The 26406-nt window shown below is 38.5% G+C and overlaps 1 protein-coding gene across 10 annotated transcripts in view; it reads left to right on the top strand.

Annotated features, from left to right (window-relative positions):
- Window positions 1-26406, top strand: part of LOC132912255 (PH and SEC7 domain-containing protein) — an 82578-nt gene that overhangs the window by 29591 nt on the left and 26581 nt on the right. For 8 of the 10 annotated variants that reach the window (XM_060969545.1, XM_060969548.1, XM_060969546.1 and 5 more), the window contains exon 2: window positions 22033-22099. In XM_060969545.1, coding sequence (XP_060825528.1) covers window positions 22033-22099 — 67 coding nt within the window. Of the gene's footprint in view, window positions 1-12524; window positions 12751-22032; window positions 22100-26406 lie in introns of those variants that run through there. The other 2 variants (XM_060969543.1, XM_060969544.1) reach the window with 2 other exon arrangements.

Raw genomic sequence — 26406 nt, 5'->3', positions numbered from 1 at the left:
GTCGTGGAACGATTGGTCAAGGAATTTTGCTTGCCAGATAGAAATATACAATTATACAAATATATATTTATATTATTATTTATATCGCATGGCAGATTGCGCGCGCGGTTAGTTGGATTTGAGATTTTATAATTCCGACGGAAATCGTTTTAGTTATATTGGTTAGGGTGAATGGACCTAACCCGTTGCGTAATTTCATTGGAACAAGTTCAGGCCATTGAGTAATACGAAGACGAATGAGATGCAAATACTTTGGACCAGTGGTTTGTTGGGTAGCTTGTAGAATCTATGGCTTTGGATTTAGTGGAATTAACGTCGTTTATAATCTTTGAATTGCCTTGTCCAAATCTGTGAAGAGGAAAAATTGCGATATAGAATTGAAACGAGAAATTATATTTATTAATTCCATACTGTTCTCAACTTTGGTAAAATGTTTAGTAGTAGAAGAACGCTATAAAGAAACACGTGTATACGAAATACGTGTTCCGGAAAATTAAGGATGCGCGTTCTGAATATATAATTGTACGTATGCCTCGATACGAATGCCTGAATTAATATATTCATATTTTAATTCCTACACATTATATTACAATTTTAATAAATTTTATATACTCGTCTGTCCTCTGCGAAATTAATATTTGCAATAAATATCTCGTAACTCCTGTATATCCTTTCAGATTTATTTTAAATCATACAACAAGTATCGTTACGCTTTTGACGAAATATGAAAATGTTTTTCTCTCAGTACCAAGCGTTCAAATATTTTCCTGCATAGAGACACTGCGCATAGTTAGTAACAGGTTGAAATGAACCTGCGACTGCGAACCGCGCGCATTAAATCACCCCTCTGTGGGGAATTAAAATTACCCCTGTATAAACAGCGGAAAATGTAAGTTATCGCTTTTTTCCCCTGCGATCTCTTTATGGTAAGAGGCTATGACATAATGTGATATAATCGCGGTGCTTTGGAAATGAATCCGGAAATTGGCCGCTTGTGACACCCACGGCAGCCTCTACGAGAATAGAAAAGAAGCTTACGACCGTTTCATGCGGTTTCATCCTCGCTTTGTCGTCTCACTTTATCGTTGTGCTATAATGTTGCTGGCGATATTAGCACGAAGAGAGGAAGGAGGCTAGATAAATGGTGTCCGAAATTTTGTGAGCCGTTTTCCGGTGTACCTAACGAGAACACGCTTCGGTCCCAAGCAAATAACAGCCTACGTGCCCCGAATGGGGATGCAGATGGGTGATTGATGATGTATACTCGATGAGGCCAGTGCTTCCCTCGCTTTCCTACCAGCGCAACGTTTCCGGACTAGGTTCAATCAGGGCTGCTGTTCGAGCCATTAACTATCCTGTACTTTCCACGGAATTGTGCAAAATAGGAAAATTGCAAGATACGATTGTGATATATGAAAATGAATTTTGTTATAAGTATTTGTATGTATATTTTAGGGCCTATGGGATTGAAAGTTTATGTGCGTTACGATTTTATCAGGAGGTCATTTTATGGTTTAACGTTCCCCATAATTTGCGTTGGATATTATATGCGATATTAACTGCGCATTTTTATGCATTTATGGAAAATTGTACGACATAATATACAGATAATAGGCGAGAATATAGAAAATATTCAATTATATTTGTAAAAATACGAAATTGCATAAATATTGAGAGTTTAATCATAGATAATTCTTTAGCTTTAATCCGGGTATTATAATATATAAAATTGAAAATTGCGTTTAGAAATTATGGAAAAATATGGCAGAATCGATAATTCGATAATACGATTCTTCTCGAATTTCATATCGCGTCTTCGCTTGGATTTAATATTTCGTTAAAATATTTACTTTCCTCCTTAGGTATCAAACGCGCTAATCTGCTTGAAAGTTGGATATATGTACATACTGTAGCGTGAATATTTTAAGCACGGCGCAATGCTTTCACGATAAACTCGAAACCACGTACGCTTCTTTCCAAGTAGTAAAATATTTAACCTATCATTTTTCCATTCCATATCATATCTCCTCCTTTTTCTTTCTTTTTCTCTAAGATTTTCAATCGCAAAAGAAAATTCGATATGACGGCAAAAAATTCGCATCGAAATACTATACGCGTTTCTTAAATATTTTATCAAGATTTTTAATCGTCAGTTACGTATATCGATATTAAATGACGAACAAATTATTCCACTCTACGATGAGAAAAATTACTTGTTAATCTTCCGCCAAGAAATTAACCCCTTGGTACTCTTAGGTAAAACGATATTCCTTTTTATTTTTAATATGTCAGGATATTCTTCAAAGGAATTTAACGCGGGCCTGAGTCCTTGGAACCTCGTTAATTACCGCTCTTCCATAAGATTCATATTCTGCAATTCGTTTCAAAAAATTCTATGACAATATCTCCATTAAAAAGATCAAGTTCGTGTTTAAATGTCCACTACCTTTGCGCCTATAAAAGATCTGTGCAACATATGCAAATTTCCATAGTAAAAAATTTTCTCACGTCTACGCTCGCACACAAAACACATTCAATCCCTTTCAGATAACTCGTGCGCACCGCAGACGCAGGAATGTTAAACATGAGAACCATACATCCCCAAATTTATCCATTTCTTTAGCCCGTAGCTCTTCCAAACGCATCCTATGTATATTCGCATAAAGAACTAGTTTCTAGCTCGTGAATAAATGCGTCTCGTGTATCCGACATTAGCAATCGCTTGTTCAACCGTCAGTGAGGAAAGAAAGAAAAGGATGGTCAGTTGTACGGTGTTTCCTGGTGGCACGGCTGCTGAAGTTTTGTCGTATCGTTCGTAACGGTAGTGCACGTGCGACGAGCCGGATGCACGTTACCGCAGCTTGCATACACGATGCACAGAAACGGTAATCGACATATTGCCTAGGTACATCGTGGTATTTTTCAGTTGTTTCAGACGTCGAGACGCTCTTCTCGCGCCTGCCGCCTCGAGACACGGTCATCGAGCCGCTTCAGTAACTCGTATTGAAGTGAATTTTTATGTAAATACTATTGCATAATTTATAACGAAGTTTGAAAATATTCTGTAGCTGGAAATATCCTATATTCGTGGCTTACAAGAATATTCATGGGCTCTTTAAATACGCGCTAGTATTTGTAAGTCATTTTGTATATATAAGACACTTATACTGTATTATACTTGTTATAGTATTACGTTAGTTTACTTGGTATTATCTTCAGCAATTATATATTATTTTTACTAGAAATTAATCGAAAAACTCGGAAGTTGCGTGACGATGTTTGATTTACTGTGTTGCTCGCTGAGTTGCTTATATCAACATCGAGTGCTAATAAAAAATAGAAATAAAAAAGAGATAGAAAAATACAATTGCACCGATAGTGGTAACTAGTATTATTTTCTTGCTAAAAATTCTCAGCGTCCTTCATCTCCGGTATTTTCCTCTCATACCATTTGTTACGTCCGGTGACTCTTTATGTAAGCCAGGTCCATCCCTCGGTCGAGGCGACCACTAGTTGTACAATTAGAATTAGTCGGACCTGAATAATCCTCAGGAAGATTTTACCGTCAAGGGCGTTAAATAGTATAAAATACCTTCAAGTTAAGATGTTCCTTACGGTTATTGCTCCACCAGGTAAAAAGTGGGGAAACGTAGGTTTTCCCAGTTTTCCAGGGATTTCTATCCCCAAGCGACCAGTGCTGGGGCGACCATCATCCAGCAAGAGTTTTCCTCTTTTTTTCCTGACGACAGCATCGTCACCGAACTTCACTGATTCATCAACTACAGATCTGTCATTGGGTTTACATCTTTGACTCAGCACTGGCAACATCTCTGCTCTAGTTATTGCAATAAAGTGTAAATTATAACCTGTTATCTCAACGTTAGAATAAATTCAACCACCTCTATTATTCCAAACGAAGCTGGCACCCCGCTGGGGGTAGCCGCCCACATGCTATATTTATTTTTTATTTTTATTTTTTTTTTTTCTTCACCAACAAGATATAACACTTTACCAAATGTCCATAAGGACAAATTGTAAAATAACCAAAATAAAATAAAAAAAAAAAAAAAAAAAAAAGGAGATCGATCATTTCGTGGTGTCGATTGTATAATCGTAACAGGAATTTACTGACGCCCTTCCTCCGCGAACGGTCGAACACCATTCTCTCTCTCTCTCTCTCTCTCTTCTTTTAATAAATACTTATCATTGTACCAAGAAACATCTGCGACGATAAAAATGAACAAAAGTCTACTATTCTCAGAAAACGAACATGCAATATCGAATACAATCTTGTAGCACTCAGATTTTTATAGTAGACGCGTCTCTCGCGAGATCAAAGCAACGATCTTCCAAAAGATCAAACAAACGAACGAGAATCCCACGAATGCCAGGATCAAACTCTCCACTCCTTGAATCAAATTTGACCAAACTAATTGCCGCTGCAGGAACAGTGTTACAAAACTCTCGATCCGCCGTGGAAATCCAATTTGCCATGGGAAATGCGAATGACGCCAAGCGAAAAGCAATGGGAACGTGCGTTTCAGTTCGACGAGCGGCACGACCACACGCGATAATTGATACCGATTGCAGCCACGTGACACATTTGTCGGAGGGTTTGGCCGAGCGCACGCGAAGCGATCGACGCGTGATCCATGATCCATCGCCATCGAACGCACCCTCGAACGCGTCGCAACGGACGATCGTCACGCTACGTAAAGCCACGTGGCTGGAAAATAATAGCTATTTATACGACGCTGTTATCGGCCGGCGTATGCTTCCGCTTGACGCCTGCCGCGTTGATGACGCCTCTCGTTTATGATCGTTTGCCTTTCTTCCGTTTTGGATCTCGATGTTTGCCGGCGTCTCTGTTTTATTCCGCCATAAGTTGCGCGATGCACTTTTTTCGATATCTTCCATTGCAAGGCAGTTGGCGTAATCGTGGCGATTTACGAACGTGCGTGACGAGTAATTTATCGTGCGTTAACAAGGAGAAAGGCTTAGAGAAAAAAAAGTCTTGGGTCGTGTGTTTCTCTGTATCTTCCTTGCGTGTTTTTCAATCGTGCCTTTCCATTTTAACAAAGTTAGAAGCCTCGTAGATTTGAGAATAGTAATTACAACGGAATATGAAGCGTTGTACAGTTCCATGAAGTTTGAATTAATTTCTAGTATCTGAAAGAAATATTTATAAAAGAATTCCTAACAATTTGTTCAAACAATGTTAAGTACTAAGAGACACGAACACTATGACGACTGTGGCTAGTTTCCAGTGCTACTTTCTCTTTCATTAATTAACGAAATACGTTGTTTGAAAGTAAAGGGCTAAGCGTGGTAAATAATTAAAGAAGTATATGATTATATAAATAAACACTTATGTAAATCGCGTGTTAATAGTTAACGTCGCGTCATCGACCGTCATAGCGTTAGTAGTCAACGCATTCTTGCGGCAATTGGATGATTGTGTCATTTAATCCTACAAACTTTCAGGATTACTGTTCAGTTCATAATATTCGTAATAATTTGGAATTTCTCGAATGTGTTGGAAATTCAGGAAAACTTTAGCATAAGATAGAAACGATAAATCAAGCTGAATGACATGCGTGTGTCACGGTCTCGTAATACGACGGAAAACGTTGAAAACTTTCTGCGCAACATAATAAAATATGTCTTCGTTTTCCTGGTCGAGCGAGAGGCAAGTACATCTGACGGAGGTGACAAACGAAGACATGTCTTTTCACGGTAATGCAAGACGTTGCTTCATTTGCGGTTGTTCTATTTGCATCTGCGGTTCAGCGGTGGAAACGGATAACGCCGTGTGCATGTAATTGTCTCATTTGTGGTTTCAGGTCAAAGCACAATTTGTCCTCGCGGAAACTCAGGTTTTCTACGGTTCTCAGATTTTACACAGGAAGACGCGTGCAATACGAACAAACAATATTATTCTCGGAATCAACGTTTGCGGTAGCTTGTCCCATAGTATGTCTGTTTTACCTCAGACCAAAATTGGATTGTTGGAATTCAATTCGTTTTCACGAAACCATGACAGTTGTGAGAGCGAACATTGTTACGCGAGTTTTATCTATTTACAATACAACGTATATAAAATTCGTGATGAAAAAAGAGGAAAAGAAAAAAAAGAAGAGAAAAGGAAACTCGGATCAAAATCCAAATTATTCGTTACTTTACTCGAAACTCTGTTTTATCCTAATCTACTTGTAAAGTAAAAATACCAAACTCAAAAACGGTTCATTTCCAACTAATATAAGAAAGGAAAATAAAATTTCCCTGTATCTGATTTATGCGTCTTTCAATTTTCAATTTTAGTTCGAAACTGCAAAGTTTATTTTTAGATTCGCAGACAATTACTCTTAACTTCAGCAAGATCCTCTTCGATCAAAACTCGCGAAACGATCGCCCTATCCGTAATTGCTTGCCGAAAAACTGAAGAGCCGTAACACTCTGAACAATTGGCTCAGGGGAAAATAATTGGCGTGACGGGAGTTGCGTGTAGGCAAAACGAATCACGAATTCCAGTCGTCGTCCTGACTGCTACTCCTTGTCGGCTGACAATGAGTCACACAGAGCTACCATGTTGATTCGTCATCTACGAAACGAAATAGGCTTCTACGAGTCGTGAGCGGTATGCACGCGAAATTAATTCCAGCCCTGCCCCCGGTGCGCCTGGCCGACGTCGAATTTACATTTATTTCTTGCCACACAGGCCATCCAGTCTGGCCCGGGCCGAATTTCCATATTTCCAGCGCCGACGTCTCCATATCGATCCGATAGTCTCCGGTATAAACGTATCCGACGAAGCGAGCGAAATGCTCGGCTAGACGACGACGACGAAGAACGCTTTGAGCGGCGAAACGACCAGCACAGGAAGCCCTCTTGCCTTCGTAAAAATGAATCTCAGCCGCGAATCGTAATAAAGGGGGAGGAAGGAGGCAAACAGTTCGTTATGCTGCTTTCTTGCCCTTTCTTTCAGCCTGCCTTTTCCTTCTTCTTCTTTTTACTCGTAGTCTTTGTTCGTTGCTGCTTCGTCTTTCGGCCTCTTTCTTTGAGTTAAAGACCGGAGGAAGATGGCGATGACGATGGTAAAGATGGATATTAAGTGGAGCTTTGAGACAGTGTGCCGGCTGTTTTCTCGTTATCAGCCTAGAGAGATTCTAAATGTTTGGCTTCCTCTCTGAAGTTCATCTCTCGATTGTTTTCCTTAGATTATTTACGAGGTGGATTGGAGCAGACGGAGAGTCCTTTATCGCTTGGGTTTAGAGCGTAATTGTAGAGTAAAGAGACATCGAGTAGCTTTATTAATTTACTCGTTTAGGCTGCTGTAACTTATTCGTATTCCACTGTCAACGCCAAAGGAAAACATTTCCGATCAGTGACATTCTTCTATTATAGAATTTTGCTGCATCTTTTAAGACAGATACTTTTCGATCCTTCGACGAGAAAAGATGAAGTCGAATGTCGCGAAGATTGGAACGCACAGGGTGACCTATTTCGAGCTATAAATGGATTTTACGATCGGAAGCTGCGTCGAATCGCACAAAATCGAACGCGCCAAGTGGTACGAGGGTCTCGTTAGAATTTCGCGAAAGAAATCTACTGACGGTGTTGTCGATATTTCTGCCGGGTCGCTTGTAATTTTTTCGTCCATCCTTTTATCCATTTCTTCCTATTATTATTATTATTTTGAACCCGTTGGGCACATCTTTAATCTCGACAAGACTCGTCAACACGAACGTACTTTCACGCATTCTTCAGAAGCTGCAAATTCTTTTCCATTAACGATAAATCGAAGAATTTGTGTAACGATATTACGTTTGTTTTGGCACACCGGTTATTGATTTATCGAAAGGGTTAATAGGTTAAGGTTACGTATAAATATAGCCTTGATAATCTTGATCTGTTTACTTTGCTAATGCCTTCTCGGCGATATTTAAATTCCTTTTTATTGTTTTCGATATAAATCCTGGGATTAGTCTATTTTTACATCGGAATCGGACACCTTGCGCGTATATATCGTTTGTTGATGCCAAGCTCGAGGCAAGATTTAGGACGTACTATTTGGATAGAAATTTCAGGGTCCTCGGCGAAAATGAAAGTGAACATCTGTACGAAGCCTTGAGAGCGTACCCGCGACGTTTTATTGCGTCACGTTTTATTTCGGTTTCCATCGGTCGTTCTACGGCCATAAACGCCTTTCAGAAACCTGTCGAAACTCAGATTTATTCCTAGATCGTATTTCTTTCCCCCCTTTTTTCTTTTTTTTTTTTTTTTTTTTTTTGTTTTTACGAGTAATATATTTTTCAGACGCAAGAATTTGTACACAGAACGAAACAAATGTGAGTTTAGGACGGACTCGTCGTTGATATTTTTGCAGGCTAGTTTTTTGGCAAAATTTCGAACATCTATCGGTGCGTGTAATATATGTATGTAAATGCAGTCGTGTCCAAAATTTAAAGATGTGAATGACATCGGATTTCGTATTCGAGAAATAACTGGCGCCTCGTTGTTTCTCACGTCTAACTAATAACAGTTGCGCGTTTCGTATTTGTTACAGTATTATGAAATAATTAGAACTCGAAACGATCGTTCAGATCTGTAACTTTAGATATCATGCAGTCTGTTTAGGAAATTTTTCCCAGCAATCCCAATTACGCTTTGGGATCTTGAGTTTCTCACGTTTATCGGTATAAAAAGATTCGTAATTTCAAGGTAGTCCCCGATCGCGTGTTTCTTCTCCTTTCTTCAACTACGTATCTCACTTCTCCTTCTGAGAAAGGAAATAGCGTGCATTTTATCCCTACGAAACGAGGGAAAATTATTATTATATAACGCATTGTTGCGCTGCAGTGTTGCGCTCGTACTCGACCTCGATTTTTCTTCTCTCTCGAAGGCGAAATAAAACGGAAGAGAAAGAATTTCTCATTTCTTAAACGAAATTAACCGATAAGAAGGGAAAGTAGAGAACCTAATGATTTCAGAGGAAAGGCGAATCTTGGAAACGTTTGTTACCGTGTCTCGATTCATTTCGATCGATCGCAGTCAAATTTTGAGAAATTTATTCGCTAGCAGGATTGGAAGTATGCGAGGTACGCAAAGTAGCTCAATGTTACCATTCCATTGGATCCTCTCGGTCAGAATCGAGATCGTCATTTAAATTCAGTGCGTCGTGGCCGATGCATTCCCGGGGCCTACTCTCCGGAGAGGATGATGGATGACCTTGAACAGCCAGTGGGAGATCGTGGTACGGTTATTCAATAGTCGGAAATGGTTCGTCAATGGCGGTTAACCTAACGGCTCTTATTACGCAAAACAGTCGACGTTTACGGTTGCTGTGTTACGCACGAAAATGTGCTGCTCCTTTCAGCAACTATTTATATACCGGCGACCGACATCGCGTATATATGTGCACGCTTATGTGAACAGCGTTACGACAGTCAATTACGTTTCATTGTAACGACATTATAGATACGTTTGCCCGCCTAATGAAATTTCAACGGGTCCATTGTATTTTCTCGATGGCGATGACGATGGCTCTCGGTTCATTCGTTTTTCAACGCCACGTACAGTATTCGAATCGCGTATACGCTGGCTCACAAAGGCATTCGAACGCTTACCATAGTTAGGGGAACTTTTACCTACACGTCGTATGTGTTTTTACGAAAAATTTTGAGGTTTCATAAGTTCCACAATAAAACACGACTGTCACGTTCGCATTGGTCGAATTTGAAACCGCACTGCAAAGAAGCATGTAGAAGTTACACGATATTTTTATCGCGAACGTATACGTATTTGATAAAGAAGATTAGTACGCTATGCTACGAATAAAAGTAGTATGTTAAGCATACGATAAGTGCTGGTTATGGTGTCGCCGAATATCGAGGTTTGTTAATGTAAAGGATAATTGATCGTTCATATATTTCTATGAAACAAGTGTAGCCAGTACATAATGTGATAACTATATGCAATAATTCAGAAAAATGTTCGCACACTCTATAAGACGATTATGTTTATTTAAACGTAATGAGTCATGATTATATCGGCCAAATTTGAAACCACTCTGAGAATGTATGTAACAGTGCACGAGATACTTTTATTGCAAACATATATGTATTTGATAAAAGAAATTGGTATGCTGTGCTATGAATAAAATTAGTATCTTAAGCATACAATAAGCGTACGATATCTAGGTTTATTAATATAAAGGATAATTGATTGTTTATATACTTTTGCGAAACATATGCAGCCAATACATAATATAACTATATTCGACAATTCAGAAAAATTATAGTACATTCTGTAAGAGGACTATCTTTATTTAAATGAAACGTCATATGTATTTGATAAAAGAAATTGGTATGCTGTGCTATGAATAAAATTAGTATCTTAAGCATACAATAAGCGTACGATATCTAGGTTTATTAATATAAAGGATAATTGATTGTTTATATACTTTTGCGAAACATATGCAGCCAATACATAATATAACTATATTCGACAATTCAGAAAAATTATAGTACATTCTGTAAGAGGACTATCTTTATTTAAATGAAACGTCATATTTGTTTATCGACATATGAAAGAACAGTAATTGATGAGCGCTATTCTACGGAAACGTTGGTACAGACGAGAAAAACGTTCGTCACGCAAACAATAAATTATTCATATTTTGTCGAAATCTTTGCGATAGCCAGCAATCATGCAATTCAAATTCAGATTTTGGCTGTACATAAGTTGCCATCATTCGTCCAATACCATGTACGTATACATCGTACGTAAATTATAAACATCAGATGGCAAAAAAGGTGAACATTTACAACGTGCTGTAATTAGCAAACATATCGAACAATATTTAATATGGATATGTCGAAGCAATTGATTTTTGTTCCCGATCGACGCGAAATATTTTGCCATCGAGTTGAATCTCTTCGATAACGCGCCATAGGGACGTCGATTCGTTTTTGCTCGAGACGATGGCAAAAAGCGATTTTAATTAAAGCTGATTGCCAGACGCCAATTAACGCCGCTATTGCACCCCCTCGCTCAAAGACACTAATGTCCTGTACATATCACTTTTCCACGCTGGTCGTTGGAAAATCCGGTTTTCATCGAGCGATTGGACATCGATACGCGCCGCGCCAAATTTCTCTGCGGCGTTTTATCGGACGGGCAAAAGAATGAAAAAAGGGAAAAGGAGGAGGAGAAACTGCTGAAAAAATGTCGGTACACGGTGTACACGGTGGCACGATCGAACGCGTGAAAGCTTCTCGTTAACGGAAGTAGAGAAGAAGACTCGTCGACGCGATTGGCTCTAGCTTCGGTTCTCCAGTTTCCAGGGATTCGAAATACGGAAATCGATGGTATATGGGGTCGTGGAGTAGAGAATACTCGAGTTCTGTGGTAGAATATTGGATGATTAATGGTGTTTTTAAATAGCGCTGGTGGGTTTGGCTTTCGAATTATTAATTGGATCTATTTTCTTCGCGATTGAAGAATTGGTTGGAGCAATTTGGTCATTTTAAAGATTTAGGTCAAAACTTGAATTGTACTCGGTGTATGAGTACAAATTACAATGATACGAATGTGACCGAAAGCCTGATTTATAAATGGGATTGTAATCGATCGACGATATGGTTTCTTCAGGGAAGATATTGGAGAATGTTCGAGGAAGAAGTACGAAGGTTCTTTTAGGTGAAAATAGAGCGAGACGTATCGATGTTTTTCTTACATAAGACACGCAAATGAGTAGTTATCATGTGATGTAGGACTCGATGTAGGACGTTGTTTCGATCAGTTTTAACTCGATTATATTTTTCTCACGTTAAAACGTATCTTGCGTTTGGACAAAATACGATAAAGTCTTGACTCGTTTCGTTTTTCTGAGACCTTCTTGAAACATATCGCAAATTCCTTTTGCTTGCCACAATGGCAAGATTGAAATATATAAAATTCGAGGCTCGTAGCAGGGTTAATAAGAGCCAACATTAAATTTCGTCAAAAGCTTCTGCTTTTTTCTTTATATTTTTGCTAGCCACCAAACCAAAAATCTGAGATCTACTATTTCAGGAATTCTGATGGCGCTAAAGTTAAAGAGACTCGATTCCTCAAACTCCTCACGCTCTCAACATCCATCGATGCAACCTCCGTCAAACGCATGCAGCGACTACTCTTTCTCTCTCTCTCCCTCTTTGTCTTTCTTTACTAGACCTATTCTCTCTACAATTAAATTCCTACTAATTCTTCGTCGTACCTTTACCATTGCTAAATCAACTCCAATTCTTTGGGAACTATCCAACGGTCGCTTGAAATGTCATTTCACCCAAATGTCGCAACCTGAAGGTGTCGTATCGACATTGGTTCACATTGTTGGTCGATCATCGTCGTACGCAGTTCTTTAGCATCGTGGTGCGTTATTCTGTGGCTAGTTGGACGCTGTCCCGAGGAAAGTCAATGTCACGGCAGACAAAAATACTGTTCGGCTGGCATCGGCTGACGCCGCGCCGTTTGAATTCTGATCCGTGACCGAGATTCTCGATCAGTCGGCGTTTCGCGGAGCCACGTAGTTGTGGTGTTGTTGTTATTGTTGTTCCTGCCTCGGGTGCGTCGCATAGCGAGGGACGTGCCTTCCGCCAAATGCCCTGTTTTACGTACTGCCTGTGGTGTTGCTGCCGTCCCCTAGATCGATACTTGTCGAGGCGTGGGGACAGGTTCGATTACGTCGAGTATATACCTCTGTATCAGGTGAACACGCTTTGTCAAGTGGCATCTGTCGTGTGATAAACGTCGGTAATTAGCTAGTCACCAGTCGGACGATTTTCTTTTATCCTTCTTTTTCTCGACCCCCTTTAGATATCTCCTTTAATCTTTTGAGTACTCTGAACGCTTTTAGCCAGTGTTGTTCTAAGTTACGAATGCATATATATCGTGTATATTCTTGGTGCGAAAGTGGCACGAAAGAGTCGATAAATGTGTGGCCAAACGAGTTTCCTTAGCTTTTTTCCCTTAATATTCTGCTTATGAAAGAGAATTCATATTTCTTCTTCCACGGTTTGTTGAAGTTTGAAAAAAATTCGGATGTCGTATAGCATCGTGAGATAAACTATCCTTTCTTTAGACCGTGGAAAATATTCCTTTTATTTTTAATATACATAGTTCTGTAAAGTGTCTCTATCGTTCTACAATCGTACCATGTCAAGACGATATATACGAGTTTGTTGATAATGATGCGTTTATGTAACTTTTATATAATATTTCACACAGGTAGATATCGTCGTGATCTTTAATGGGTCAGAATTATCCTGTACGCCATGCAAAATATTATAGTAGCCACAACAAATACAACTCTTTTTTTTTTTTTTTTATTTTTTTAAAAGGAACGTCGATGTCCACGGTATTTAATACTCAGAGGGTTAATTTTCTTTTACTTTACGCTTGTTTGGAAGAGTAAGCACGTACCACGAAGTCGATGAGGGGATTGGATACCTTTGTTCTTTCTTGTAATTGTCAGCATGATTCGCCTTCATTGTGCATTGTCTCGTTTGGTTTTAATAGCTTGAAGAGGCGTGGCGATGAATTTACAATTGTTGCGTGCAGTTTGATCGAGTATTATTTTGTGCAATGTTTAACTTATTCGCGCAGAATGGGAAATTGTTATAACCAATGAACTTTTTAGGAGCAAAAGCTGGGCCATTACGAGCGTGTCTGACTTTCATCTGGCCGCTGTCCAATTAGTTAAACGCGCGTAAGAATATTGGACTTTAATGTACTTACGTGCTGACAAGATGTTTATACACCGTGTATCGTTCATCAAAAACTTCAGATACATGTATCTTTACAGTTTTTCAATAATTTTTATAGTTTCTGAAATGATTACATTAATGAAAGACAAACGAACTTACCACTCAACCCAATATCAATTACTCAAGACCTGTGACAAACTATCACTGATAATATTAGTTGATATGTACAAAACGACCCAGATATATCCTTTTATTACTATCCAGAACAATCCCTCCCCCCAAAAAAAGAAAAAAAATCGCACGATCAATGCCAATCAAAATTTTATCTGGAATTTTATATGCAAAATTTATAAAATACCAAAAGTGGTAGAGAAGATACGCGTAATATGCAAAAGTGAACAAAATATCCAAAGTACAGCGCTCGTTATAATATTTGATAGGAGAAACAAAATTCTGTTTAGGTTTCATCATTTTCGGTTATAACCACAAAAATTCGCATAAATATGCACGGTTTGATTATAATATTTGGCGAATGAAACGAATCGTTGCCTAAACTCTGTCTCTTTAATCACGTTCGTAAAAACTTGAATTTGCATAAAGAAGCAGCTCCGATATTTAAAACGTATTTATCGAAAGAGACTCTACATGGAAGAACGCAAACATCTCTTACTACGAATATCAGTATCGACTATTAAACCGAGCCCATCCGCACTCTATTTACGTGTTACGAAACCTCTTGGTTGCGAGCTTTTGGAAGAGACGTGTTCCATACGAACTCGTAAATTCGGTGAAGCGCAGAATTACAGGGACTGCGTGTAATCGCACAGCTGCCCACACAGAAATCGGGGCATCAAACTGGGATGGAGCCGGTCGGTCGAGGGCGAACTTCTCCCACGAAATTGTTTCGCAACACCGGCGGTTCGCTCGACTTGAGAACTTTCACGGGACGTGGCTGAACTTTCTACGCCTTCTGCCGACGATGTTATCGGATCTGAAGATTTATCAGAACGAACGGCCGCTCGAGCGTCACTTAATGAGGTCGAGATGAATTAAGCTGATGATGCGGGCTTTTTCGGAAACAATGGAGCGGTAACGCGAGTACTTTAAGTAATAAGCCTTTCTGTTAGACTTGGAGAAAGTCCGAAGATGCGAACCTAGCCCCAAATTGTATTGTCGGAGGATCCCGTTCGATTACGTTTTTTTAGCTACTTCGTTAACTGTCGAAACTTTTGGTAAATGAATTATATGTATAACAGCTGATACGAAAAGGAAGATTGCGAGGGTTGATAGAAACGAAGGGACGAAGAGAAAGTCGTTGATATTTTATATTTTCTAGGAATATCTACAAAGTTCACGCATCGATATCCCGAAGTGAAAAAGCAGTCTCGCAACTTCTAGATTCGAGTTGTAATTTGAATGGATTTTGTAATCGCAGGTAATCGATCAAGACTGTACTGTAATTTAGAACGCGGCAGAAATGTAGAATATAGGTATGTCTATAAAATATAAATACGCTATATACAGTATAAAACAACGAATAAATTATTGACACGAATTATCGACAAGGCAAACAGTGCACGCAAATACGAAATATAGATGGTAAGTTACACGTGCGTTTAAAGTACGAAAAAAAACTACTAATAAAAATTGTAAAGAAAATTAACAACGTAAAATATGCAATTACTGCGGATATTTATGCGTTTATACGAAACGTAACGTACAAAAATCTATCGCATCACTCAGGAACAGTACTCGGCTGGCATTTAAGAAAATCAAACGAATCTTCGTAGGAACCTCAGTTTCTTTTATTGCGTTCGCCAAACGTACGAATTTGCATAAAGCTCCGCAGCCAAGTAATAATAGAAATTGTAGGAAAGTCACTAAATGTCACGAGAGGGGTAAAACTACACGTGGTGGAAGACGTGTGTATAATAGGGCATATGTATATATATATATAGGTTCTGACGCTGTTACAACGCGATTTCGCACATCGATCAGTGGCGTCAGGACACGAAGGTCGAGCAGGCCGACAAGCCTTCGTTCGTAAATCAATTTCGAGGGTGCACTCGTGTGCGCGTCGATGCATTCCGTAATAGATTTCGACTAAACAGGTCAGAGAGATCCGGCTGTCCTGAAATTTCGGTGTAAACATGCCTGTCCCGTTCACGGCGCACAAAGCGTCTCAGGAAGATGCAACATCCATTTATGAATGCGGACCTAGTAATTGGACGATGCTCCTCCATGGAGAGATTGAGGGTTGTCGATCTTGCTGTTCAAAGCGACTGTCATCCACCGAACGCAAGAGTTCATTTAGTAAACCAGCTTCTCAAATCGTGTACAGAATGCATAATGGAAGAGTAAGAGGGAAAAAGTGAAGGAATGTCGCGAAGTAGACAGCTTCGTCGAGAGAGTTCAGTTTCAATATGTTGATCCGTTAGAGGAGGAACAACGTTCCACGTATTTAACTGTTTTATGGTTTACAAAACGAAGTTGTCGAAGGAAAAGTAAGAACGATTAATAAAGTATTAATTATTTTTATCTGTGTCTTGTTCCTGTACTGGCTGGACATTCCCTGTTTCGAACCATTACACTAAATTTTTGAGCAAGATATTTTGCGTATTATAATTATTGATTCGCGATAGTTGTGCAGTCCCAGTTCTTGGAAATAAAATGTGCTTTGAGACGGGAAATCACGAAAAACGATCGTTCCTCGTTTTTTACCCTCCACCTATCGATTCCTGCTTCTTTTAAATTTTATATCTCGCTTCCTTGTATTTTGGATGTTTAATACTAACTTTTGGGAATCGAACGATATTTCGCAATGGAGTGGATCGAAGTAATCGCGTCGTGAATTTTAATCTTCAATATGGAATCGTAAGAATTATTTGATCGTACAGATGGTAATTCAAATCCATATTGAGCGTGTTAATTTTTAATTGTGGAGGATATAGGACATTAGAATTTGTGAAGTTTAGCGTACACTGTATTAGTCAAATTGCTATATAATTTTTTAATAAACCCAAGTTTCCCTTATATTTGTATTTATCAGTATTAAAAAGATCTTTTTTGCATTATTTATTTTATTCTTTAATACTCGATAGAAGGAAATGATATTTTTCCTTCTATGCACGATATGTATGAGATTGCTTTCTTTTCGATCGTGTAGCATTTGCTATGCATCAGTCTGTGCAACACGTATGAAAAAGATTCGAGTGAAACCTCTGGCGCACATCGAAAATGGAGAAGGCATCGTTCCAGCCAAGACTTTTCTCATTACGGATGTTGAATATATAATCTTTCATCCTATATGCACCATAGTCAGTCCATACCTCGCTATTATTCAGACAGATCAGCTTACTCTTTATTCTTTCATTACTTATTATTCACTGTTCGTTCTACATAATGCAGTTTTCCATTTGTTATGAAAAACACACGAGCAACATTTATCTTTGTTCCACACGATAACGATTTATGGTAATCGCGTATGTAACAATTAGAAATTTCAAAATTCGTTCGCGTATCGCAAAACGTATGTAAATAAAATTACATGAATTTATAATCATAGTTGACTTAAAATAAAGAAGCTCTGTTAAGGCTGTGCGGAAAGTTTTGGGATATCGATATTTTTCAACTTTTTACTTCTATTTCTCACTAAAATTATAGTGTGGAGAATAGAATTATTTTATATTTCTCTTCTATAACATATCGAACATAAATATTTTGTATAAAATTATTTCTATTATTCCTGGATTTTCAGTATAAATATCTCGTACAAAACTACAAAGTATCTTTCTGAAATTAAATAATTTTATCTAAGCTTCGAATTGCTTGACCCAAGTCCAACGACGCCAGTACTAAATCAAACGAGCGTTGAATTAAAAATTGCGCAATCTCTCGGTGAAATTTATCGTATAGTTTATTACCATAGAGTTTAAAATTGTAGCCCGATACTTGATCCGATATGTTTATTCATTACGGATAGTTATGACACCTTTGAAATAGTAATATCAGTATCCATACGTATGATAATAATCCGTGATTAGGACACACGTAACCCGTTCGTTCGTTGTAAGCGGTAAATATACTGTGAACGTTGAAATACGATGAACGTCACTGGGCAATTGCAATTAAATTACCAAGGAAATTAGCCTGCACTGTGGATAATGCATTCGTGAACATAGATAGTCGCGTTGCACGGACAAACTGACCCACTCTCAGCGTGTACAGGGTGTTCCTGCGTTAAATATCGAATTAGGAATTAGTTAGACTTTCGTAACTAGATTAATTCTCTTTATACTTGGACATTAGATTAGGTTTCGGGCATTTTACACAAACTTTGGTATTTGCTTCTTGCGGCTTGTTTCTCCGTTCAAGTATATGTAGCAAATATTTGTTAAATATTTTTGCTTGAAAGAAAGAAAAAGAATATTTTTAACGATCCTGTTCTCCTCGTTTCTTCCTCGCATGTTTGCATCTCTTCGATATCTTCATTTTTCGAACGCTTTACTCATAAAAAGCGTGGAATACCGGAAAGGTAGTAAAATTACATGGGATACTAAAACGAGATATTTCAAACTATGCATATTTTAATAATATCTATTCGAATATAATATCCATTTTGTTTTATACGGAGACCAACAGGATTAAGACCTAAAGAGCCCACTTTCAGTTCGTTCTATTATAAAAAAAACAAATCCATCAGATTCAAATCTAAATTGCAGTGTACTCGTCTTCGGAAGACGAATTATCACGCGTAAAATATAAAAAATCCATTTGCGATCTATCTTCTCATCAAACAATTTCCGTACATAATTTTACACCTGTTAAGTTCAATTTTCACTTCCAATTTGTACATTTAATTTAATTTTCACTTTCGAAATGAAGATCCCAACGTTTAATTAAAACTTAACAGCTCTATTTTCAGCCTCACTTACTATTAAAAAAAAAAAAAAAAAGAAAAAAATTCTCGTTTAAATGGAAATTACAATTTCCCACTTTGCAAGAAGAATCGCCACGTAGAGGAAGAAATATTCCCGAGCTTCCTGGCTGCGCGGAAATTTTTCACGCCGTCGAACAGCAATAAAGCGGAACGACGTGGTCCGCGCTGAACACACGGTATATTCGAAAGATTTACATTTTCCGTCCAGCGGCGGACAATGTTTCACGGGGGGAGGTATGATGGGGCTAAGCGGCCGTGCATCGAAACAATAGCGCGAGACGGTCGCATTTGCGCGGGATGCACACGTATCGCTGCTGCAGTTTCTCGTTATTGTTAGCGCAAGGCACGATACATAAGTGCATGCGACGTTCAAGTTACGTGAAAGCTCTGTCTGGCCTCGTGTTTCCAGTCAGACGGTGCACCTTCCGCGATACAGCCACGAGATTGCATGTTTCGTTGTCTTTCTTGCCTGTGATCGACGCGGCTCGCCTGTTAAACGTCAGTCATTTACCACCACACCTTGTAATTTCTCCTTTGGATCGTTTCTCCTTCTGGGTTAATCTACTTGTTCGTTAAGTGGAAGTTGCTGCAGCGGCGATGCACGAAATTCGACGAAATTAAAACTCGCTGGATTTCTTTACCGTCGCTATGATGACTGACTCGAGAGACTCTGTCGAATAATTGAATCTGTTATTGATCGTTACGGGCATTCGCGACGGATTAGCGAGGTTTTTGGTTGACTAATCGAAAATTAGAGTTGGCAGATTTAAAGCGATCGAAAGTCAATGGCGGAATTTTTTAGTATCGTAACAAATGAATTTGTTTTTGACGAACGATTTAATGTATCTCTTGACGGAGGGTTGCGCGCGGTTAAGGAGGTTTTCATTACAACTAATTGTATACCAGGGTTGAGAGATTTAAAGGAAGTAAAAATATTTTGAGAATAATTTCACTTGGACGAATAATTTAATGTATAGCTTGACGGAGATTCGTAAGGGATTGGGTAAATTTTGCTGATAAAATGACCAGTTATCTGGACATTTAGAGTTACGTAATTTGCTTTTGTTTGGCTTCATAGGACTTATCTAAGAGGTTGTAAAAAGCGGTGAAGAATTATTACTGGCAATTTAGCTTCACAGTCTCTATTTAGAGTCGATTGGATATCGTGAAATTTGTAAGAGGGAAGGGGCATTTCATCGAGTGGAGAGTTTGTATGGATTTTATAGTTTTCCAGTATTTTGAATTATTGGACATTAAAGCGAATTATATCGAGACGTTTGTTCGCTAGAAGCGATCAATTCGACTTTTATTTCATTTTCAGTTAATAGACCTCGCAAACAATTTTCCCTTCGTCTATTTTGTAAAACATACCTTCCCCACTTTCGTTGTATACATCTCATCCTAACATAAATACATTTTAATCGATTAAAAAAAAATTTAATCATATTCGCGGATAAATCGAAGAAAAATTTATGGATTATGATGTTAATCCACGATGTGTTACAATGAAGTTAGTAAAGCGTGGCGTGGCAACTTGGATCTCTTTGTACGCTTCAGCTGCTCCTTTATTTGTCCAAGAAGAAGGATTTGCCCGTGTTAACAGAGCTTCTACCTGGTAGCGTCTTATCTGTCTTCGCGCTCATGACGGGTAGCTTCTTGTAAACAATTTCGTTTCCTGTTCCTCGTGCACCGTGGAACGCTATTTCCCCGGAGGCAAGCCGCAGGAAATCGAAGAGACAGCGACGGAAGAAATAGGGGACAATTTTTCAGAGAAGTTCAGAGCCGCGAAGTAACGCCGTGGAACTATACGGAAAGTCGTATATACAGACGTTCGAGGGTTGAAATACGTTCCTTCGCTTTCCTCGTACCTCTCACTCCCTCTTTCTATTCAATAACTTGCAAAATGACTTATTACGTTTGAGCGTATGGGATGTCATTTCCATCGAGTTCCAATTTGCCGAACAAATACCAACCAATTTGTCCATATTCTACTGAACTATGGAGAAAAGCAATAATTGAGAACAAGTATCAAACGGTGTTCTTTGTATCTTTGAATATTTAGCCGAATTTATATTGTTCACGTTGGAGTTTCACTGCTGATTAAAAGGACGTTTTTCGCGATGAAACGTGCACGGTGAAACAATGGAAATGCGGCTTTACTCGCTGCTCGACCAAACTACCGGCCGTGTTTGAACCTGCCTTTATCTTCGACCGCTGTTTGTACTTTAAATATTCCAAGACTTGTTGGTTGATTCATCGTCCGTATCAATACGTTTTGCATAATTTTGTACGAAGTAAGTTAGGAAACAATATCTGCTGGATTCGTCGGGCAGATATTGCGAGTTACCAGCGTAAGTTATGTAAAATACGTTCGTTTCCTCGGTCGTTCCATTCAACCGATGATGTGAAAATTGCATAGCGTTACGTAAGCGTGGGAATAGTATAGCGAGATGGATTTTAGCAGCGATGGGAATACTACGGCTCTTTGATTTACTTGTTCCGCCGGATTGCCACGATTGTTGTATAACCAGCGAAATATCGTAGGAAGCTTTATTTCGTTACCAAGTTAATCACATTGACCTCTATTCCCATACTTTCTCGATCAATGATAAGTCATTATAAATTCTAATATCGATAGCGAGCAATTAAAATCCTATTGTGTTTCAATATTATAGTGGGCTTACGTTTGTTTGGACGATGTTGTGTTATTTTTTCAAGAATTCCTCCCATCAAACCACTTTTACGTGCCTTCTACTTGCTATTTTTATTATATATATTTAATACTAAAATCACGTAAGAAGAGGAACTTTGGTAATATAAAACTAACGAAGAATATATTATTAAACTCCTCCTCTATGAAGCATGAAAAATGTGACTTGCTACGCGTCAGTTTTCTGTGATCTTCGCATAATCTTATTACACTAAAAATAATCTAACGATCGTTGCAGTTAAGATGGAAATAATTCGAGTAACATCTACATCAAAGGAACAACGCTTTACTATAACCGTTTTATTTTAATTATCAACGCGTACCAAATTCACCCCTGTTACTATCAAAAATTCAAAAACGATAAAGGCACGTAAGATGGTTTCATCACAGAATGTGTAAAGAGAGGACGAATGGAATATGTAATAATAGAGAGGCACATTTGCATAATGACGGTTCGCTATTCACCCCGTTGGTCGGTTGGCCAGGGGACTGCAGCGAATTGTGTCGTCGAATTGCCAAAAGCCGGTGGAGCAAGTAGACGCCCTCCTAACGGTGCATGGCAATTCGTCGTACCTGACCAATTGATCCTTCTGCAGAATGCGTTTTCATAGAAACGGTGTCTGTTGCTTTTGCAGGTCGAGGCCGGTGACGTCATACTCAGGGTGAACGAAGTCGATGTCAACCGATTCAGTACTAAAGAAGGTAAGAAGACCGACCTGCTTTAGCTCCTCTCTCTCTCTCTCTCTCTCTCTCTCTATCTCTCTTTCTCTCGCGCTCGCGATATAATGCACATTCGCCCAAGTGCACTCGTTCTCTCTTCTCTCCCTTTTCCTCCCCTCTTTCATGGTTCCTCCTCTTTTAGCCCTGTTTGAAAGGTACAACCTTTTTGTCCGCGATATAACGTATCGAATGCTCGCAGGATTTGTATTCTCGCGTTCTGTGGTCGAGATTTGGCAATCGACGAAGATTAATGTTGCGTTTAACGACCAGAACTATCGTCGAATAAAGGGCAGCAGGACTGCGTTTTCAGTGACTCGTATCGATAGTCAAATTGAAGCGAGATATATGTTTCATCAGCTACGATATTCGTATTGTGTTAAAAAGACGAGCAACGTCGCTTAATTATACATTTTGAGCAAATATATTGTGCTATGCATACCCCATGGTGTTCGAATATCGACGCGAGTCATTGGTACATGAACTTCATTTATCTATCCCAAATTATAGTCGATGCCGGAGACAATGTCGCAGACAATGCAAGGTAGGAAAGAATCTTTCGTTCATACATTTTCTAAAAATCATTGGGATCTTGGAATATGCACCGCTATAAGTTTGTAAAACTTTTATGTGGAAGATTTTGATCGCTCTGGTAGTTGGATTGGCAAGAATCGAGAAACTTGATCTACACAGTGATGATTCTTTGGCGAAATTAATAAGTAGTTTATCCATCTCATCCATAAATTCGCAAGGAACTCGATTACTCGCTCAAACTGAACCAATCATTTATCCGAGTTCTCGTCGAAATAAAATCTGTCGGTAGAGAAAACGAAAACTTGGAAGATCGACGTGATCAACTTTCTCGTAATTGCGATACAATTCTCGAACGTCCAGAGAGTTACGATGGAAAATAAAAAAGAAAAAGGGAAAAAGCGAGAAAGAACGTAGATCGATCGAGTGAAAGTCGGCTCGCGCTTTATCCCACGATTGTTCTTGCAGGGAAGGTCAATGAAACTCGCGCTCGGGCGTGAAAAAATCGCGGACGTTCGGCTTTTCGACCGTAAAACAACAGGAAAACGCAATTGTTCCAACCTGAAGATTCACGATTCGACGTTTCGCCGCGCGTTTCACGCGGAGATGGCAATAATTCGCGAGGGACGACCGTTTTATCGGCATCTATTGGGAATATGTACCGACCGGCTGGATTTTCCATAAAACACCTGAGAATGCCTGGGAAATTTATATCGTGATTTCCGGCGGAAGTCGCCTGACGCAAGATTTCACGGTATCTGCTCGAGTGTAAAGAAATCGAAAGTTCAGCGATAACAAGAGCAAACAGGCGATCTCGCACGAACAATCGTTTAATTGTTAAATTACTTTTTTGTACTGAAAACAATGAGAATACTTCTACGAAGATTAGAATTCCCATAATACCTATATATTGTCGTTGCAATGCAACAAAGACATAACTAGAAATTTGGAAATTTTTTAGATAAACGTGTTGCTAGTCTCAGACACGTCTAATCTTTCCTCTATAAAAGTTACATAATTTTTAAAATGGTCACTAAATGGCAGTTTATTGAAATATTCGTTGTTGGTTGTTGCATTTCGTAGGAAGTTAGTTTTTAGTTGCAGTTAGTCGCAGACGTACTTAAAAGTAAGTAGAGAATGCAAACAGTGTTGTTTATCCCAACATCATAAAACATTCCCTTCGTTATTTAATTACAAGTTTAGTCGTTAAATGAAATTGATCTTTTTGGTCTCCTGAGAAATCACCTTTTTCCAGCTGCGCCATTGATACACTGGGACGGTGATACATTGTACGTAATTAAAACGATCACATCTGACAATCTATTATTTGGAAAATAAAGCAAACCGGAGTTTTGTCATTTAGTCCGTATAATACAATTTCATCTGAAAGATAAAAGGCACGGGGAACTTCGGATATTTCAACGTATCTTGCAAAAAGGAAAAATTACAGTTGGAATGTTTTAACTAAGTACAACAGTATATTATTTAACACACGTACGATTCTTTATCAATTAATAAAATCAATACGGTTATTCATTATTCCACATAAGAATCTTATATTCAGATATTCAAGCAAACCACGGAAACTATAATAATTATGAATGGTTTCCAAATGCAGTAAAAATTCACTATGTGTACGTATATGTTGAATATTTCCAGTCCATACAGGATATAAATATTATCTTGGAGGAACACTTGCAAAGCTTGCAGCAGAAATCGAATTGAAGTCATCATTTTCCATGAATATTTACCATTTATGTACATTGAACGTCTTCCAAGAATAATATCAGTGGCACATGCAAGGAGATCACGATTAAACGAGAAGACTCTGCGAGATATTCTATATTTAAATTATATTCAAGAATTCGATGAAATATCACGATGTTCGTTTCGTTCTGTTTGCGTTTTGTCCCGTCAATATGGTTTCGATCTATTCGTCCGATTTGCGCGGTATCAAATAAAATTCATACGGAGTCTAACACGCGATGGCTATAGAAATAGAACTGGATAACACGAAGGAGAATCGTATACGTAAGTTTACCTCATTCAGATTAGAAATAAATGAGACACTGTTTTTGCTTGACCCTAGCTTAACCTTTCGATCTGTCAAGTGCCCCATTCGTCACGCAGAAATTATTTATTCATAGAAAGAATCGAGATGCGAGTAATAATCATCGACGAGACGCGATAGAAGTTACAAGGAACAGAATTAAATAAAATTTTATTCGTTTATACTTGGCAGTTTTATCGATAGATCTTGAGACGGTTGGATATCCTATGGATTACGTTTTGGTTAATTTTGTTCAATATTTGTAACATTGTTTTAAAAAATGGTTAAAGCAATATGGTATAGAAGTTGCACATTTTTGTTGGCGATTTACCACTGTTGTATATTTTATGATTCGTATCTCTTCATAGTCTCTATCTCATGCATTTTTGACGCGTCATTTATCCTCTGCTCTAGCTTGGCTATCTTGTTTCTCTTTCCCCATAATTTAAATTTCTAATTGAATAATACATATGCATGAGGGGAATGTCTTGAAAACTATAAATTTCTAAGATTCTCAAAGAAATATCACGAGCATTAGACGAAAATTTGTGTCTAATGGAGCACCGAGAACCATAGTGATTTAAGTCAGTCCACTACTCACTTTTACAAAATAACGTCCTATGTTTACGACTATATAAAATTCATTACGTTTTTTAAAATCGATAAAGACGTGTCGCAGCAGATATTATTAGATTACGAATTTTCATGCAAATTCCCGACCACAAAAAGAAGATAGGACTTAGATAAATATTTGATTTACCTTCTAATAACGAGGATTTATTTCGAGTACTTTGTATATTTCCTTACGTGTATCCTGGCTATTTCTACAAATTCCAATTTCCTGAAAATGCATAATGAACAAAACTAAATAATACGTTTAAAAGTTGAAATACATAACTAAGTATAAATTCTCAGATTCTCAGATGTATACAGCGCTACCATTTTCAATTCACTAATTCTAGACATTCGTAAAAATAATAACAATAATAATAAACGAAGGAAGAGAAAACTAGGGAAAAAGCAAGAAAACAAAACGTTGGGGCAATCGGTTCGCGATGTCCAATGACGAGGAGAAAGCAAAGTTAAACGAGATTCGAGAAAGAAATTTCATTCAGGCGACCCTTCCACCATGAGACGGCGAACAGTCAAACGAAATTACAAACGAACTGGACTCGAACTCACGAGTAATTCGAAGCAAAAATCGAGTTAAGATGGTCGTTGGATTACGTTAGACCAGAGGAACGAAAGAAGGCTGAAGTTTTCTTTAGAAGCAACGAAGTTTATCAAAGTTTCTATTCTTTACAGACGTCCATCTCTCGACGAATTTCTCGCGCTTGTTAGGACCGCGTTGGTAATTTCGTACACGGGGGTGAAACGTCGACCATGCAGGTCATTAGCGAGAATTTTACGATGACACGACGCTAAATTTGCGCCGTGCACGCGAAATGGGACACTTGATTGACTGTATTACCGGTTGCTCGCGAATGCTGTCCGCTGCATCAAACCAAACGATCCTTGCTCAATTTTATATCGACGATACAGTTACCCTTTTGGCCGTCTACTATCCATTTTGCAATTCTGTCAGAATTTTCTTTCTTTCTGTTAAACGTCGATGATCGAATATAACGTCAGTCTAGTTGGTGGATTTTTTAATCCGAAAATTGTAGCTTGTTAATTGGAAGAGATCGATCAATTCGTCGTTCTGAACGTC

This window comes from Bombus pascuorum, chromosome 11 (genome assembly GCF_905332965.1).
Source record: "Bombus pascuorum chromosome 11, iyBomPasc1.1, whole genome shotgun sequence".
In the NCBI taxonomy this organism is placed as follows: Eukaryota; Metazoa; Arthropoda; class Insecta; order Hymenoptera; family Apidae; genus Bombus; species Bombus pascuorum.
Note: the sequence above shows the minus strand (reverse complement) of the source record. Positions and strands in the feature narration are given on the sequence as shown.